Source organism: Opisthocomus hoazin, chromosome 1 (genome assembly GCF_030867145.1).
Source record: "Opisthocomus hoazin isolate bOpiHoa1 chromosome 1, bOpiHoa1.hap1, whole genome shotgun sequence".
NCBI lineage: Eukaryota > Metazoa > Chordata > Aves > Opisthocomiformes > Opisthocomidae > Opisthocomus > Opisthocomus hoazin.
This window is the reverse complement of record NC_134414.1, coordinates 137,583,325-137,600,099: the sequence shown is the minus strand read 5'-3', so window position 1 is coordinate 137,600,099 and position 16,775 is coordinate 137,583,325. Positions and strand designations below refer to the sequence as shown.

The window sequence follows — 16,775 nt, the reverse complement described above, 5'->3', positions numbered from 1 at the left end:
ATGCTTCTCTCGCAGAAGACTTAGGATACTTTTCTTTCTCTTTGTATGTATTCCAAGGCACTTGCTACTGGTCATTATTAATTGTTTGTATGGACTTGTGTTCTGTACCAATATAACTATGCTTATGTTATTTTGTTTGGCTGAGAAAGAACCAAATAAAACTTTACTTCATACCTCAGAGTATAGTCTGAGGTCACTGTCAGTGCTCCGTAGTGCAAAGAATAATTATGACCTGTCATAATATTAACATGTAATTTATTGGAAGTATGTGAATAAAAATTGCTGTCGATGAGAAAAGTCTCTCAAAACGAGACTTTCAAGTCTTCAAGTCCAGACCTTGTTCTTAGGATATTCCTTAGGATAACTGCAAGGATGTTTGAGAACTTCACTGACAAACCATCTTCTAATTTTCAGTCTCAGTATCTGTGGTCGGTGCGTAGCCTTTATTGCTGATCCTTTTTTTATTATCACTTTTTCCCCCAACTTTCCTCTCTGCTGCTTAGTCTTGACAAATTTATAGTGAAGTTTCATCTCTTTTTGGCTTTTTTTTTTCTAGGATGTATATGCTGTAAGCCTTTTAGACTCCTCTCTGGACTATGCTGCTGTCTTTTGCATACACATATTCTAAGTTCCTATTCTTGAATATGGGAGACTGGAGTTCTCTGTCACAGTCTTAATGAGATCTCTCCATTAGCTTTCACAATGGAATCTCTGTCCCTTTTCTTCTGATGCACCATACGATTGTGTTGGGCTTTTTTGTCACTATATTTTCACACTGATAACTTGTCATTATGTACGGATGATACCTCCAGGTCTTTCATTTCTTCTGCTGTTGCAGACTTGCCTGAAGTGTAAATTATTTTTATTCCTTTTTGCATTAAATTTCATTCAAATAGGCTGTATCAAATTCCTATGACTTTAATCTTCAAGCTCATGGGACAGTTTTGGGTGCTTTTTTTTCTGTAATCCATTCATATTTTCTTCTGCATTGGTAGTTCCTTCCAAAGTCACGTCATAATCAGATGTCATTAGCATGCTGTTTACTTTTTCTGGATCATTAATGAACACATTAAATAAGATTGGTTCAAGGGCGCACCTTAGAGTAACAGCAGTTGTAATTTTCCTACAGCCTGATAAATAGTTCTTCTTTCAATTCCGTCAAAACCAATACTCACAGAAACTCTTCACCTTACTGATACTGTCTTTTGTGATGGAGAATACCAAGTCTGATACAGAAATTTTTGTTTCTGCAGGAAAAGGGAGTGGCAGAAACAATGTATCACACCCAAACAAGGACGAGTTGTTTGAAGATACTGTGCAGGGTCTGGTTAATACTGAGCAACTGAAGAAGAACCAGGCAGGAACCTGGATAACAACAACTCCATCAGGCATTCGAGTGGGCACTGAGGGAGCAAAGAGAATATATCTGAAGCCACTCTTAACCTATCAGGCAACTGACCCAGCTGATGGAACGGTATTACTATTTTTGTGTTATTATAGCATTGTCTGCTAAGCTAAGAGACAGGGCTGCCATCATATAAGTTGTAGGATTTGTTCTTTGAACATATATACTACAGCTTGTGTTATTACACTGTTACTAATACAAAAGCTTTAGCTTTTGAAGAAAATGCAAGTACTCAGTCTCTAAAGTATTTGAAGTTGCAATAGTCTAGCTTCATAAGAGTTTCAGTACATAACACCTTGTTTTACTGTTGTTGCTGTTACAAGTATCACAGAGCTAATATGAATGAGTATTCCTTCATTCTTTCAGGTTATGACTGTACGAGACGATGAAGTGATAATTGTTGAGAAGCTGGATGGCAGCAGAGTAGTAGATCATGCTGATGGTACTAGGATCACAACGTTTTATCAAAATCGTAAAGAACTTTTTGTACCAGAGGATAGTGAGGAAACAGGTAAAATCAAAAGGGGAGCATTTATGTCTGTGGTATCTTTTGAAGCAGAGAATTGTCAAAATATATTAAAGAAGGCTCATACCAATAGCTCACATAACAAATCTACTAGTGCAGTCTAGGCTTACCTTGTCTACTTGGTCTCACCAGCCTCAGAGATTTTCAAAATTTGGTTGAATATGGCCATGGAAGATGCCACACCTAGTAGAAGTGATACTACATTTGTCTGAAACAAGTGGGGCTAATGGTCATCTGGGTTTCTTCTGGGTGGCAGTATATTCTGTATGCTGAGTTCAGTGTATGTTTACTGTGCGGGTGTCAGGACTGTTGTGTTCAAATGCAGTAGGAAGTTCTGGTTGTGGAACACCTCTCTATGGGATTTAAAAAACTGAAACAATGACCTAGAACTGATCTGTTCATTCAATGGGAAGGCAATGCCCAGATTAACATACCAGTTTGATTTGTTTTCCCTGACTACTTCTGCTGAAAAGGAATTTCTTTACATCTGAGAGCTTGTATCACAGGCATAAAAAATTTCAGTGGTCCAATTGTTATGATACAAATATCCAGATCATTACAGTTACAATTGTGCTTGATAAATTAGAGAGTACTCTCCTGATCACACCAGCCACAGAAGGTTACAGATGTTTTCTGCTGTTGGATTTTCCTATATTCAGTGCAGGGTCCGAAAATTTGAAGGTTGCATATTGTTCACGTAGCATAAAATTATGTGATAAAGGATGTTAGGAAGTCTGAGGGTCTTTTACTGAGGAGATGAAGGTCCAGCCTTATGAGAGAAAAAGCAAATTGAATCCTGAGACTTTTCTGTGATTCATGTGCTCCTGTTTAGTTGTTATGTATTACTTCTTAGATGAACCCTCGCAAGCCATCACAAGGAAAGTGAAATGTATACAAGTAGAGAATCCTCAGTTTGCTACTGTTATAATCAATTGTGAGGATGGTACCTGTTGCAGCATCTTTGGAGATGGGACATCTATTATAGCAAAGCCACAGGGAACATACCAGGTGGGAATTATTTTTAGTTTATGACAGTGAAATGTATCTTTGTGTTCCATGTCTCCTGCCAGCAGTGTCTCTTACCTTGACTGTTTTAACTCACTTCGCTATAGCCTTCACAAATCCTATGATTCCAGCTCCTTTATACTCTGCCAGTATTTAGAGGTTAGAGGTCCCAGTTGACAGGAAGCTGGCAAATGTTGTCCCAGTTTTCAAGAAGGGGTAAGAATGACAACCTTGGTAATTACAGGCCTGGCAGTCTCACTTCAGTGCCTGGTAAAATTATGGAGAATGTTATTCTGGTAATTACTGAAAAACACTTGAGAGACAATGCAGTCTTTGGTCATAGACAGCATGGGTTCACAAGGGGAAAGTCCTGCTTAACTAGCTTAATTTCCTTTCATGATAATGTTACCAATCTAGCTGAGCAAGGAAAGCCAGTAGATGTTGGGGGGGGGGGGGGCGTATTTTAGCAAAGCTTTTGATACTGTTCCTCACAGTATCCTTCTGGACAAAATGTCCAGCACACAGCTGGACAAATCCATAATACGTTGGGTGAGCAGTTGGCTGACAGGTTGGGCTCAAAGAGTTATAATAAATGGGATTACATCAGGCTGGTGGCCAGTCACCAGTGGGGTTGCCCAGGGCTCAATTTTAGTGGCAGTGCTCTTTAATGTTTTTATAACTTATCTGGGTGCATGAATCAAATGTACATGAAGTTTGACGATGATACTAAACTAGGAGGAGCTGTGGACTCCCTTGAGGGTAGAGAGGCCTTACGGAGAGATCTGTATAGACAAGAGAGCTGGACAATCACCAACTGAGTGAAATTTAACAAGAGTAAGTGCCGGATTCTCCACCTGAGACAGGCTAATCCTGGTTATATGTACGAACTGGGGGACGAGAGGCTGGAGAGCAGCCCCACAGAAAGAGATGTAGAGGTTTGCATGGATGACAAGTTGAATATGAGTCAACAGTGTGCAATGGTGGCAAAAAGTGTCAGCTGTGTCCTGGTGTGCATCAAACACAGCATCGCTAGCTGGTTAAGGGAGGTGATTGTCCCACTCTACACTGCACTGGTGTGGCCCCACCTCAAGCACTGTGTGCAGTTTTGCACACCTCAATATAAGGGCATCAGACTATTAGTGTGTCCAGAGGAGGGCAACCAAGATGGTGAAAGGTCTTGAGGGCAAGACTTACGAGGAGCGGCTGAGGTGATTTGGTTTGTTCAGCTTGGAGAAGAGAAGGCTGAGGGGTCACCTCATCACAGTCTACAATTTCTTCAAGGAGAGCAGTGGAGGAGGACATGTTGACCTTCTCTCTCTGGTGACCAGAAGTGGGACACAACGAAATGGAATGAAGCTGTGTGAGAAGAAGTGTATATTAGACATTAGGAAAAGGTTCTTCATTGAGATGGTGGTCAGTCACTAGGACAAGCTCCATAGGGAAGTGGTCACAGAATGAAGGCTATCAGAGTTCAAGGAGCATCTGGACAACACTCTCAGTCATATGGTTTAGCTTTAGTTAGTCCTATGAGGAGAAGGGAGTTGGACTCGATGATCCTTATGGGTGCCTTCCAGATATTCTATGATTCTATATTTCCTCACAACTGTATAGCATATTTAAATCACAAGCTTAAATTTGCTGAAGTTAAAGAAAATATTACAGACTTACATCAGCCTAATTCCTTGCACCTCATCTTCCGTCTTTCTCTCCCTCTAGTCCCTCAAAACTGGGTGATTCAGTAGTAAAGGTCTGAGAGTTCTCCTCTTGATTTGTATCTGTTCTCCATTTTCATGGAACCTCTAAACTGAAGGTTTCGCCTTTCAGGACTGAACCTCTTCCCTTCTTACTGTGATAGGTTTTACCCATCAAGACAGGTGCACTCTTCATTGATGAAGATTGCTCAGCAGTTTATACCCATGAAGTTTACAATTTCATCAACAAGAAAGAAGAGAAACAAGTAGAGAGATACATTATGAAACACACTTCCAGCACTATTTGTGAGGTGATGGATCCTGAAGGAAATCTTTTCAAGGTAAAATACGTAGGAGGAAACAAGTTTCTGCATTTTAAGTAATTTTGTCTTACAAACGTCTCTCAAAGTCAGCTTGTAGTCTTGTATTTATTCTTAAAGTAGCCTAGCTAGCCAGAAGGAACAGCTCCTGAATCAGGTCTCTGAAAAATTCTTGAGGATGTGATGGGTTTCCTTTTTTTTTGGTATTTCCCCCTTTTTAGAGAGGCTGAAATAAAACACGTGGTCTACAGTTTACCTCACCTGTAAAGTTACCTTAATTAGCGTGACTTGTCTTATAGCAAAAAATCATCTCTGCAAATGAGGATTAAAAATGAGAGAGAGTATTGGCTTTTCACAAGGTCCATAAAAACACTCCAATCTGCCTGGTAATGGAAATATTGTTGGAAAAGAAATGGTTCAGTCTTTAAAGTCATACTGATTGTGCTGTGATCCTTTCACATGTAAGAGGTATTTTTGAGCTAAGCTAGTTTTTAGATGACGTTTCCTGAACTCAAAACTGTCTGTGACCTACATACTGTTTTCTAATTAAAGATTCTAAATGTGACATCCTCAGAGTATACTTTTTATTGTTGTAGTTGTAATTATTACCATTTTCGCAGACTCCTGTGAAACAGCACTGAGGTTCCGCTGGCCATATGCATCACAACACAGTTTTTAACCTGGTTTTCCTAGGCTGAAGAAACGGTGCTTATATAAATGTATGCTATCTGTGAATCTCCCCCTAACAAATTTTGAACTGGTCAACAGAAGGGTAGAAATTTCTAAGATACCAAGTTCCTGCAAAATCAGTGCAATTCAAAGCAGCACAAAAGTTGCTTGGCATCAGCATCAGCACATCCTGCTTTTTCTCAGCTGCTTCTTAGGGAACAAAGGAAAGATGTTGAGGAGGCTGTGGGGCAGTTGAAGGTACTGTGGGAGCAGTGATCACAGGGGTGTAGTAAGACAGGTGAGATTAATGGTTCATAGGGATGGCAACCAGGTACAGATGTAATAGGATTGGTTCTTCCTCTGTCCTAGTCACACCTGAGACTGGGCATGGACTGGGTGTGTCAGATTCAGTCCATGGACCACTCTTGGAATTGCTCTGGTTTAAACTATCTTCCAAAGGCATCTGTCCTTCAACCAACTATATTAAGAATTAGATGCATTGTTATACCTTGTGTGTATATGTTAACGGCACGCAAGTTAATAATCACAAGAAGGAAATACTGTAGAAATTCACTCAGTATTAGAAGATTATCTGAGACCATATTTTTAAAGTGAATAAATGCGTAAAAAGGGACTCCTCTCTACATGTAGACCTATATATATCTGTAGGTATATATAGGTAGATATACAAATATATAATCTATTACATATCTTTATAGAATATATGTATTCATATATAATCTGCTGTATATCTTCAAATATCATCCTGTATATAGATATGTATATATTTATACATATATATGTACACCGGGTATATACAGGTACATAGATATATATCTATATGATGCATATATGTATAATTTATACCTCTTCACATGTCAAAATGTATGTGAATTTGTGTATAGTATATATGGGTGAATATATACACATATCTATGTATGTATACATTTCTATATATACACACACATTTATATTTATATATACACCTGTATATGACTATATATGTACGTACTATGTAATTATTAACTAACATAATAGCATATAGACATAAATATAATTATGTATATATTTATGTATATCTCTGTGTATTCAAGACCCGCCTGGACAAGGTCCTGTGTAGCCTGCTGTAGGTGACCCTGCTTCGGCAGGAGAGTTGGACTAGATGACCCACAGAGGTCCCTTCCAACCCCTACCATTCTGTGATTCTGTATATATACATAAATACATATATATGCTACAGAGGTACATCAGTACCTGCCTGAGTATGCAGTTACCTTGCTTGACCAGCAAGTGAGTATTTTTGTATGAAGTTGCCTATTGATGCCCACAGATATATGTGTTGAAGATAGAATGTGAGCATGGATGGCCCCATTTGACAACTAACAATCCTTGAGCATTTATTAAATATAAGCATGTGATATTACTGTTGATGATATGGCACGTCTTTCTAGAAATGTATATTTTGTTTTTTTCATTGTCTTTTCAGTTTTCTCCGTAATTTCTCTTTCCTGTGAATTCTAGGTTGCTCAACCTGAAATATGTTTGTTTCTGTCTCTTTCACTGAGCTAGGTCGTAGTTGGAGGCCTGTAACTAGTGGTGTCCCCCAGGGGTCAGTACTTGGCCCAGTCTTGTTCAACTTCTTCATCAGTGACCTGGATGAAGAGTTAGAGTGTACCCTCAGCAAGTTTGCTGATGACACAAAACTGGGAGGAGTGGTAGATACACTAGCAGGCTGTGCTGCCATTCAGTGAGACCTGGACAGGCTGGAGAGTTGGGTAGAGAGGAACCTGATGAAATTCAACAAGGGCAAGTGCAGGGTCCTGCACCTGGAGAGGAACAACCCCATGCACCAGTACAGGCTTGGGGCGGACCTGCTGCAGAGCGGGACTTGGGTGTGCTGGTGGATGACAGGTTGACCATGAGCCAGCAGTGTGCCCTGGTTGCCAAGAAGGCAATGGGATCCTGGGATGCTGTCGCGTTAATTTGGCAGAAAATAAACCCCCTTGTGTTCTAACTCTCTTCACTGAAGTGAGAGGCTAGGTGCGGCTAGGTTTAAATTCTGAGTGATGTCCAATTTGCCACTACCAGTCCAGTCGCGTTTAATATGTATATTAAACTACCACGATTCTGGATACACTAACAGCAGTCTGCACCTTCAGTCCACTCATGCTCATGAACTGGCACGGCCGCGTGTGGTCGTGTTCAGTGATAAACTGTGACAACTGGCTACTTAAACAGTGCAGTTCTACTTGTGCAACAGGTATATAGGTGTTTTGAATTGCCGGTGACAGTGACTGTCTGCAAGAAAGCACATGCAAATATAAAACGCGTGAAAAGGTTATAAATAATACAGCCTGGCTATAAACATTAGGGAGTAACTATTCCCGAGAAAAAAGCGCTTAGTTTAAGTCTCACCCAAGGCACTGCAAGGGGGGGAGAAGCAAGGCTCAGCCCGTCGGCCAATCCCAGTTGTCAGAGGCAGTCTGAGGTGGAGTTTCCCTTGACTTGCTCACGGTGTTATCTTCTTTTCCTCCGAAAATCTACGGTGTTATCTTCTTCTCTGAAAATCCCCCATTTCCCTGTTTTTATATCCTTTCTACCTTTAAGGTGGAGTTTGAGTGACTGTAGTCATACATACCTTTTATCATGATTGGTGTAAAATTTTCTCGTTTCATGTTTAAAAGTATAGTTTACAAAAAATCGAGAGCGCAGACTCGAAGAGGGGTGGTCGCACCTCGGAGGCGGGTAGCCTTTGGGATGGAGGTGTGTTTTGGTATTAAAACGAGCAAAGTTCACGAGAGGGTAGCACTTTGGTAAGGTTTCGAAAACCTGTTGGCTCAGGGGGCCAGATGAGCTGCTTTATCAGTTCTAGAGGACCGTTTCTTCCTGCTTTATTATCACGGAGCAGGGCCATGGAGTCTCCAATCCGTTCCATCCTCTATGGTACCTTGCAGGGAGTTGCTGTGTTAGTGGATTCCTCGCATGCCTGCTGCAGCTGTGTCCCATCCTCAGGGCTCCTTTTGATTTCATGCTTTTCCTCAATGGGTGAACACTGCTACATTTTTCATATAAACCTTAATTTTCAGATGTAAAACCTTAATTTTACTAATAATTCCACAGATGCATTAAGAGGAGTGTGGCCACTAGGTTAAAGGAGGTTCTCCTTCCCCTCTACTGTGCCCTAGTGAGGCCTCATCTGGAGTTCTGTGTCCAGTTCTGGGCGCCCCAGTTCAAGAAAGATGAGGAGCTACTGGAGAGAGTCCAGCGGAGGGCTACGAGGATGATGAGGGGACTGGAGCATCTCTCCTATGAGGAGAGGCTGAGGGAGCTGGGCTTGTTTAGCTTAAAGAAGAGAAGGCTGAGAGGGGACCTCATAAATGCTTACAAATATCTTAAGGTTGGTTGTCAGGAGGATGGGGCCAGACTCTTTTCAGTGGTGCCCAGCGACAGGACAAGGGGCATCGGGCACAAACTGATGCAAAGGAAGTTCCGTCTGAACATGAGGAAGAACTTCTTCCCTCTGAGGGTGACGGAGCACTGGAACAGGCTGCCCAGGGAGGTTGTGGAGTCTCCTTCTCTGGAGATATTCAAGACCCGCCTGGACAACGTCCTGTGCAGCCTGCTGTAGGTGACCCTGCTTCGGCAGGGGAGTTGGACTAGATGACCCACAGAGGTCCCTTCCAACCCCTACCATTCTGTGATTCTGTGATATTACACTTCAGCAGCAGGTTACTGTTTTAAATGTATCATGTAACTTAAGTAATTTTATATCATTCCCATTATAGGTCATGGCTGATGGCAGCACATCTGTGTGTGTTCCTAGCATTGGCTCTTCTGACAAAGAAGACAGAAGTTCAGCATCAGCACTCCCAGAAGTTAACAAACCTATCATTTATGATCAGCATGCCCCCAGGTAAACTGCACTGGATTCATAGGTTTATGCTTTCTTTCTTCACATCTTTTTTGTACAGGGTTTGTACATTTGCACTTCCTTGTTCAGTACTCTGTATTTGCACATCTGATGTCATCTTGGAGTTCTAGTTTCTTGTCGTGTCATCGCAGTACTTTTCCATTTTTGTCATCTGAAAAAGAATGCCATTTGAAAGCCATTGGATTTGATCAGTGAGGTGGGTTGACCTCAGCCGGCTGCCAAACGCCCACCCAGCTGCTCTCTCACTCCTTCTCCACAACAGGACAAGGGGGAAAATAAGACGCAGAAGGTTGTGGGTCAAGATAAAGACAGAGAGATCACTTTCCAGTTACTGTCACAAGCAAAACAGACTCAACTTGGGGAGAAGTAATTTAATTTATGGCCGATTAAAATAGAGTTGGATGGTGAGAAACCATGAAAACTAAAACACCTTCCCCCATCCTCTTTTTCTCAGGCTGAACATCACTGACTCATTCCTGACCCCTCTACCTTCTCCTCACCCCAGCAGCGCAGGGGATGGGAGGTTGCGATCAGTCCATAACAGCTCCTCGCTGCTGCTCCTTCCTTCTCACACGTTTCCCCTGCTCTGTCTCGGGTCTTTCCCATGGGCTGCAGTCCTTTTGGTTAAACCTGCTCCAGCATGGGCTCTCCACAGGCTGCAGTTCCTTCAGGAAATACCCGCCTGCACTGGCGTGTTCCTATCCACAGGTTGCAGGGGAATACCTGCTCCACCACAGTCTCCTCCACAGGCTGCAGTGTGTGTATCTGCTCCACCATGGTCCTCTCCACGGGCTGCAGGGGAGTCTCTGCTCTGGCACCAGCAGCACCTCCTCTCCCTCCTCCTTCTCTGACCTCGGTGCCTGCAGGGCTGTTGCTCATACTTTTTCCCTCACTTGTCACTGCCTTTGTGGCATTTTGCCTTTTCTTACACACATTATCCCTGAGGTGCCACCATCTTGGCTGTGGGGCTCAGCTGTGTCCCATGGGGCATCTGCTGGAGTTGGAGGAGACCGTCTGTGTCTGGCACAGGGCAGCCCCTGGCCTCTCCTCACAGAGGCTGCCCTGCAGACCCCAGCTGCCAACACCTCCTATGCCCAGTACAATCCAAGGTGTGTGGCTGGCTGTGCAGGTTCTTCATCATCTACGCGGATGGTTCTGGAACCGAGCTGCTGCGGAGCAGAGATGTACACAAATATCTTGCCGAAGCCTGTAGTGATCCCACTGCTGCTGTCTTGCAGGATCCAGTAGAAGAACGTCCAGGTAGGAAAATTTTATTTCTTTCCTGACAAACTAATAACAGAAATAATTACAAAGGCGGAGTCAGAATTTTCAAACTCCTATTTGGACTGGAAATTTGAAAATGTTTTTCCCAATGTAGAGAGATGCCCACACTTCTGGCAGTGAAGCAGGGGGAAGAAGGGCATTGTGGAAAATTCTGGGAAGCGGAGAATTAACTGAATGACATTGTGAAGGGATAAGTGAACAAACAACTGGCATATCTTTATCCACTCTCAGACATGCAAACGAAAGCGATTACCAAATGCATAGATTCTCTGTGTATTTATTATCAAAAAACACTGAATGTATCGCAGTCTTCTTTAATCATATAGCTCTATTTATCAATGACAACAATGATACTCCGTTGTTGAGCCTTAGTCTGGCCGTTGGAAAGGATAAATATATGTTATTAAGAAGCTGGAAAAATACGTCTGACATAGGGGATGCCAATAGCACATGGCACCAACCACTTCATAGTACCAATACAAGAAGTTACATGCTGAAATGACCAGCTATTATTGTAAAATTAGTTGGAGATACTGTGTTTTTATAAAATACAATGTGATGTAGCAGGTAGATCCTAAGAAAATAAATACATCTTTAAAAAGATAGGAATGTATGATTCCCCTGGATATGGGGGGATGATAAGTATAGTTTTCTTCAAGCCATAAAGTACTAAGACATTCTTCTCAAAGATTTGTATCATAATCCTGGGGAACAGCTTTGCTACCTACTATTACCAGGTTTTGCATGTTTTTAAATGCTGCTTCTCTTCACAATAATGACCAGTTCCCCATTGTATAAACTGAATGAAATAATTTTGCCACGGGAGAAGGAAAAGAGTAAGAGCGCTGACGGAGGGAGAAATACAGGGAAGGTGGAAGGATCCCAGTCAAGAAAACCTGCTCGCAACCAGCAGCAATTTGTAATAGTAGCACATCTGCTTTACCAGACTTCATGCTCTGCCTGTCTCCATACTGGCTCTATCTGCCTTGACATCAAGGCTCTACAATTTTGTATCATTGTGACAGAGTACTTCAGTGGTTGTATCCATTTTGAAGGCCATCTCTGGGGCAGGTAATAGTAGATTAAGTAGATCTTGGGGGTGGGTTGGAAAAAATATTATGAAGAACATTAAAATTAATCAGAACAATAAAAAGAGATAATAAATCATCTCTAATGGAAACCACCCAGTGATCAGATTGTGAAGTATAAAATACAGCAAAGAATTATGTGTGTTCTGAATATGATGTACTTCTGGGATTAGTATTTAGTGAATATGGGTCAATGGTCTGCTCTTCCTTGTTTGGGATACTCCACACACTATACAACTGAGCTGTTACCAAGACTCAAAGCAAGTAGCATAGGCAGTCTGTTGTTAAACATAGTCTGAGTAATCTGAACTTGTCCAGCTATTCTATAGTCACCTCAGTGATCTGAACTCCTGCAACTATTGTATAATCACCTCAGTGATCCAATATTATCTATAGCCACAAGTGTCACATTTTCATCTGGAGTTTTACCACTTGATAGTGAGGGGTTTTTATACTTGGGTAAATATATTTTTCTGGAGGTTTGAGATACCTGTCTATCATTTTTTGACTTGAACTGATTCTTAGCAAAATGTGTCTTTGAACCAGGTGTTTTAAGTATTACCATCCTCCGCCCTTTGGCTGAAGCCTCCCCCTGGATAATGAAGAAAGAACCAGAGAGTATTGTTCCTCCAAATCTTCAGTCAAGGACCCAGGACACATTTTCTCCTCTTGAGGTATAACTGTTTCATCATTATTTTTTGCTGCTTAAGCAATAGACGTTTGTCATAGGGTGGGGGGATGTGGAGCTCTAAACAAAGTGACATTGTTAATTCGAGTTTATTAATGAGGCAAAGCAAGGGGAAGGCTGTGTCAGGGAATATGTAGTCACCTTGAGCTGCTTCTAATCTCGATGATATAGCAATTTTAAGGGGAGTTCATTTTTCCAGATGAAGTTTTAGAGTAGATAAATTGTGCCCAAGAATCTACTGACTTTGTCTAGATCTGTGTCGCAAGAAGGAGAGCACGTGCTTTTCAGCTGAGACACATATTGCCGATATCTGCATTTGGTCAGTAACGTAAGTAGCCTCTTGCTTTTTTTTCTTGTTCTTGTCTGTGTTCAGAGGAGGATCACAGGTCCCTCAGTCAGAACATGTATTTGGAAGGGTCTCTGCATTGGATCCAAGGAGCAGACGTGCTTTCCAGAACCTGTGCAAAAATGTCCTAATAAACTGCAAATCCGTCAGCTGTTCCAGTACGAGCCACTCAGTGAGGAACTAAGAGAAAAGCTGCAGCTTTCCCTTAAGGTAGTACAATCACATTTATTCATTCTTCCAATGAGCGATAGCGAAGAGACAAATTGGGTGACGTGAATTTGCAGTATATGCCTGAGACAAAAATTCTGCTACTTTTGAAGAGCAATCAGTGCTTCGTACATAGATGGGTGCGCTAAGAAAAGAGTATTTCTGAAGCAGCTCAACTGTTTTCACTCATCTCTTGTGGAACTTACTTTTCTGTGCAAATACATGGGATCCAGTCCAGCACACATCACAGATAGTCCACTAACAAATAGTTTCCTTGCTGTCAATATATCAATATTGATTTGTATCATTGAATATGATATTGGCTTTAACTTTGCTTAGGGATTGTTTTCCTTCACAAAGCCTTAAGAATTTAAATTTGTAAAGTTGTACAAGAATTTATAACCCACCATAATTCTACAGTTAACTTGGAGACCAGGTCACTGAGACACACTCTAGTTTTGGTTATGTATTTGTTTTCATAAATCGGTACAGAACATTTCCAAGTTCAAGTCTGAGTTCTGTCACTTCATCCATATCTAGCAAATAGCTATGTCATGTTCTGACAAAGTGTGTATCCGTCCCTCGTGAGGGACTACTTCAGAACAAGGTGCAAGCTACACCTCATGTTCAAGTGTTCTGAGATGGAATCTGAAAGTTCTGCAGTTGGTCGTTGTCAGCAGCTTCATAGTTCTCAGTTTTGGTATAAAACATTGATTTAATTCACATTGTGAAGATGCTCTTAGAAGGCATTTTATAGTTAAAAACTCATTGTTACTTACCAGTTGGAGAATAACAGTATACATGTGTTCTATAATTTATCATTTAATATATTTTGATGATGGCATTGCAGACTGAATTTGAAAGTTAACAGCATGTGAAATTTGTGAAGGTAGTAGCATGTTGTAGCCAGTTAGATTTCCACACACACACACACCCCCATTACTTTTCAAAGAAGACATGTTTGCAATAGAAAAATATTGACAGCTGTTCAGCCCTGGCATGTTTGGGACATGCCAGTCTATCAGAATTAAATTTTACCTTTTTACAGTCTATAACTGTATAAAAATGATTCTTTAATTTTCATACTGATCTTTCAAAGGCAACACTATAAAAAAATTCCACACCAAAATCCCAGGGTAAGTCTCTCCATTGACCAGATCTGTTGTTGGCTTTTAGAGAAAGAACAACACTGTTGTCCTGGGTTTGGCCAGGACAGGGTTAATTTTCACCGGACTCCAGGAAGGGGCACAGCCGGGGGGTGGGGGCTGACCCCACCTGGCCAAGCAGAGCCCGGTGTTCCATACCATGTGCCATTCCATACCATGTGCCATTCCATACCCTGTGCCGTCACGCTGGGTTCCGGTGGGGGGGGCGGCTTTGCGGGAACTCGCTCGCGGCTCGGGAGCGTGCGGCGCCGGTGCGGCCCGAGAGAGCGGGTCTGTTTTTGTTGTGTTTTCTCCTTATCTGTATCGTTGTTGTTCCTGTTCCCTCTGTTTGCTGTTCAGTTAAACTGCCCTTATCCCGACCCACCGTTTTCTGCCTCTTTCTTTCCATTCTCCTCCTCACGCCGGCGGGGGGAGGGGCGGCCGCGTGGCGCTTTTGTTGCCGGCGGCAGCCGAAACCAAGACAACTGTTTGTTGCACTGGGAAGGAAGAATTGCAGTTGTTGGCACTAACAAAACATTTGTAATGATTGCGTTAATGTGCAATGGCAATATCCTCATTGCTCATATATCAATATTTAATTAATTGATTTTTCCAGAAAGACGTATCTTAAATCTTTAGCCAAATATTCACTTTATCAGAACTAAATCAAGATCTAAAGAAAGAGGTATTCTTCCTTTCTCCATCTCCTTTAAGAGTTATAAAGAAATGAAAAAGAACTGTAACTGGAAACAGATTGCTTCTGCAAACCTTGTCTATTCATAAAGCTCGGTACTGCATGTGGCTTTCTAGCACAGTGGTGTTTTAGGACAACCTTCCGTAAGGACCCTTTTTTCCCATCCAACTGATCTTCTAAAGTATAAGGAAGTGTGGGAAAAGTGTTCTTGTCTGTAGCACTTAGTGTGATTCTGGCAAAGTAAACATCTGTCTAAAAAACAGAGCTTCAGATTTTTTTCTGAACCTAATTTTTCAATTATGATGATGTAAATTTCCTTTTCCCTAATAGCAGATCAAACAGGAGGGAGATACAGATCACATACCATGTTTGGTAGAACACCTTTTATTGATTAAGCTGATCTTAATAATATAATTTATTATAATTAATAGCAGCTATTTACTCAACACATTCCTTTATTCACTCACATAGTTTACTCTGACACTTGCACGCTCACTCATACTTGCCTGGCTGTTGCAGCAGTTGGGAGGCCAAACCTGCCTGCCTGCCTCAGAAGTCAGAGGTTGCACTGATGACCCGGGGACATCCGGATAGCTGTTGGATGTGGTCCGAGTCACCCAGTTCACTGTGGATGCTGATGTGTTAGTGGCCTGGTAGAGATTCAGCAGACTCATGATGTCCTTAGTTCATTAGTTCTTGCAGATTCAACAGTATTGCTGTTCTTCAGAGCTGATTAGTCCTTGGTAAGCCTTCAAGTGCTACCTTCTCAGCATCTAATCCTCTCTTTGACATGTTGGTTTTTTTAAAAACTATTTCTCCATGCATAACTTTAGATATCTATATAACCCATTCACACAAATTCACAGAAGGGGCGTTTATGACATGGAGAAGAAGCATATGTCCATTACTTCTACAAACTCTTTTCTCTATAAATGTGACCCTTATGTCTACCTCTGTAAAGGAAACATCTGCATCTCTCTTGATCTTTTTCATTGTTCCACAAGGAATATATAGATGACATTTTAAAGCAGGAAAATGAGCTGGAAGAGATGAATGTAAAAGAACCAAGAACAGAAGAGGAAAAGGAGAGTGCTGCAAGTCTCCTTGAACAGGTTACGGTAAGAAAAATACAATTTTTAACTACTGTTTCCAACAAAACCACTGTATTGCATTGGAATTGTCAGCCTTGAAACACATGATTATCCGTTAATAAAACAGCAAATTTTAGGATAGCACCGTGCCAGCTCTGCTGTAGTTTAGTGGTAAAACAGAGCCACACTCTGCATTTTGGGGAAGCAATGCTCAAAAGAGTTCAAGAGTTTGGCTCTGCAGAATGATGCTTTCCAAACACACAGGCCAAAATTACTGAAATGTGGATATTCCCCAACATTAGGATGAGAATGTTTTCCAGTCTGTTGTCATTGCAGCTGGGAGACTTATGTTTCAACCACAGCCACCTCCAAAGTGAGAGTTTAAACCCTGCTCCGGGGATAATCCAAAAACAATCTAGAGGTATATTGTTATTACCGCTGAGCAGCATTTGTATTTTTTGGAAAATGTAGTCTACTAATTTGCACAGGTAATTAGAGTATGAAAAGAAAAGGAAGGGGAATAGGTAATGGGAAAGTTGGGTAAATAGGGGAAGAGGGAGTTGGGGTAGCAGTCAGGAAAGAGTGAGGTTAGTTGGAGATGAGGAAAAAAGATTTTAAAAGTTCAAGCAGCAGAAGTGGGTGGAATGATTTCAGATGAATAAGAGAAACACTGCTTACGTCTGAT

General features: G+C 41.5%; 1 protein-coding gene across 5 annotated transcripts in view; it reads left to right on the top strand.

Annotated features, from left to right (window-relative positions):
• The window catches only part of SPAG17 (sperm associated antigen 17), a 125,866-nt gene that overhangs the window by 86,159 nt on the left and 22,932 nt on the right, over nt 1–16,775 (top strand). For 4 of the 5 annotated variants that reach the window (XM_075437771.1, XM_075437742.1, XM_075437760.1 and 1 more), the window contains 9 exons: nt 1,254–1,474; nt 1,772–1,916; nt 2,785–2,939; nt 4,792–4,968; nt 9,402–9,529; nt 10,677–10,807; nt 12,466–12,593; nt 12,981–13,163; nt 16,004–16,117. In XM_075437771.1, the coding sequence (XP_075293886.1) occupies nt 1,254–1,474; nt 1,772–1,916; nt 2,785–2,939; nt 4,792–4,968; nt 9,402–9,529; nt 10,677–10,807; nt 12,466–12,593; nt 12,981–13,163; nt 16,004–16,117 (1,382 nt within the window). The remainder of the gene's footprint in view (nt 1–1,253; nt 1,475–1,771; nt 1,917–2,784; nt 2,940–4,791; nt 4,969–9,401; nt 9,530–10,676; nt 10,808–12,465; nt 12,594–12,980; nt 13,164–16,003; nt 16,118–16,775) is intronic. The other variant, XM_075437750.1, reaches the window with a different exon arrangement.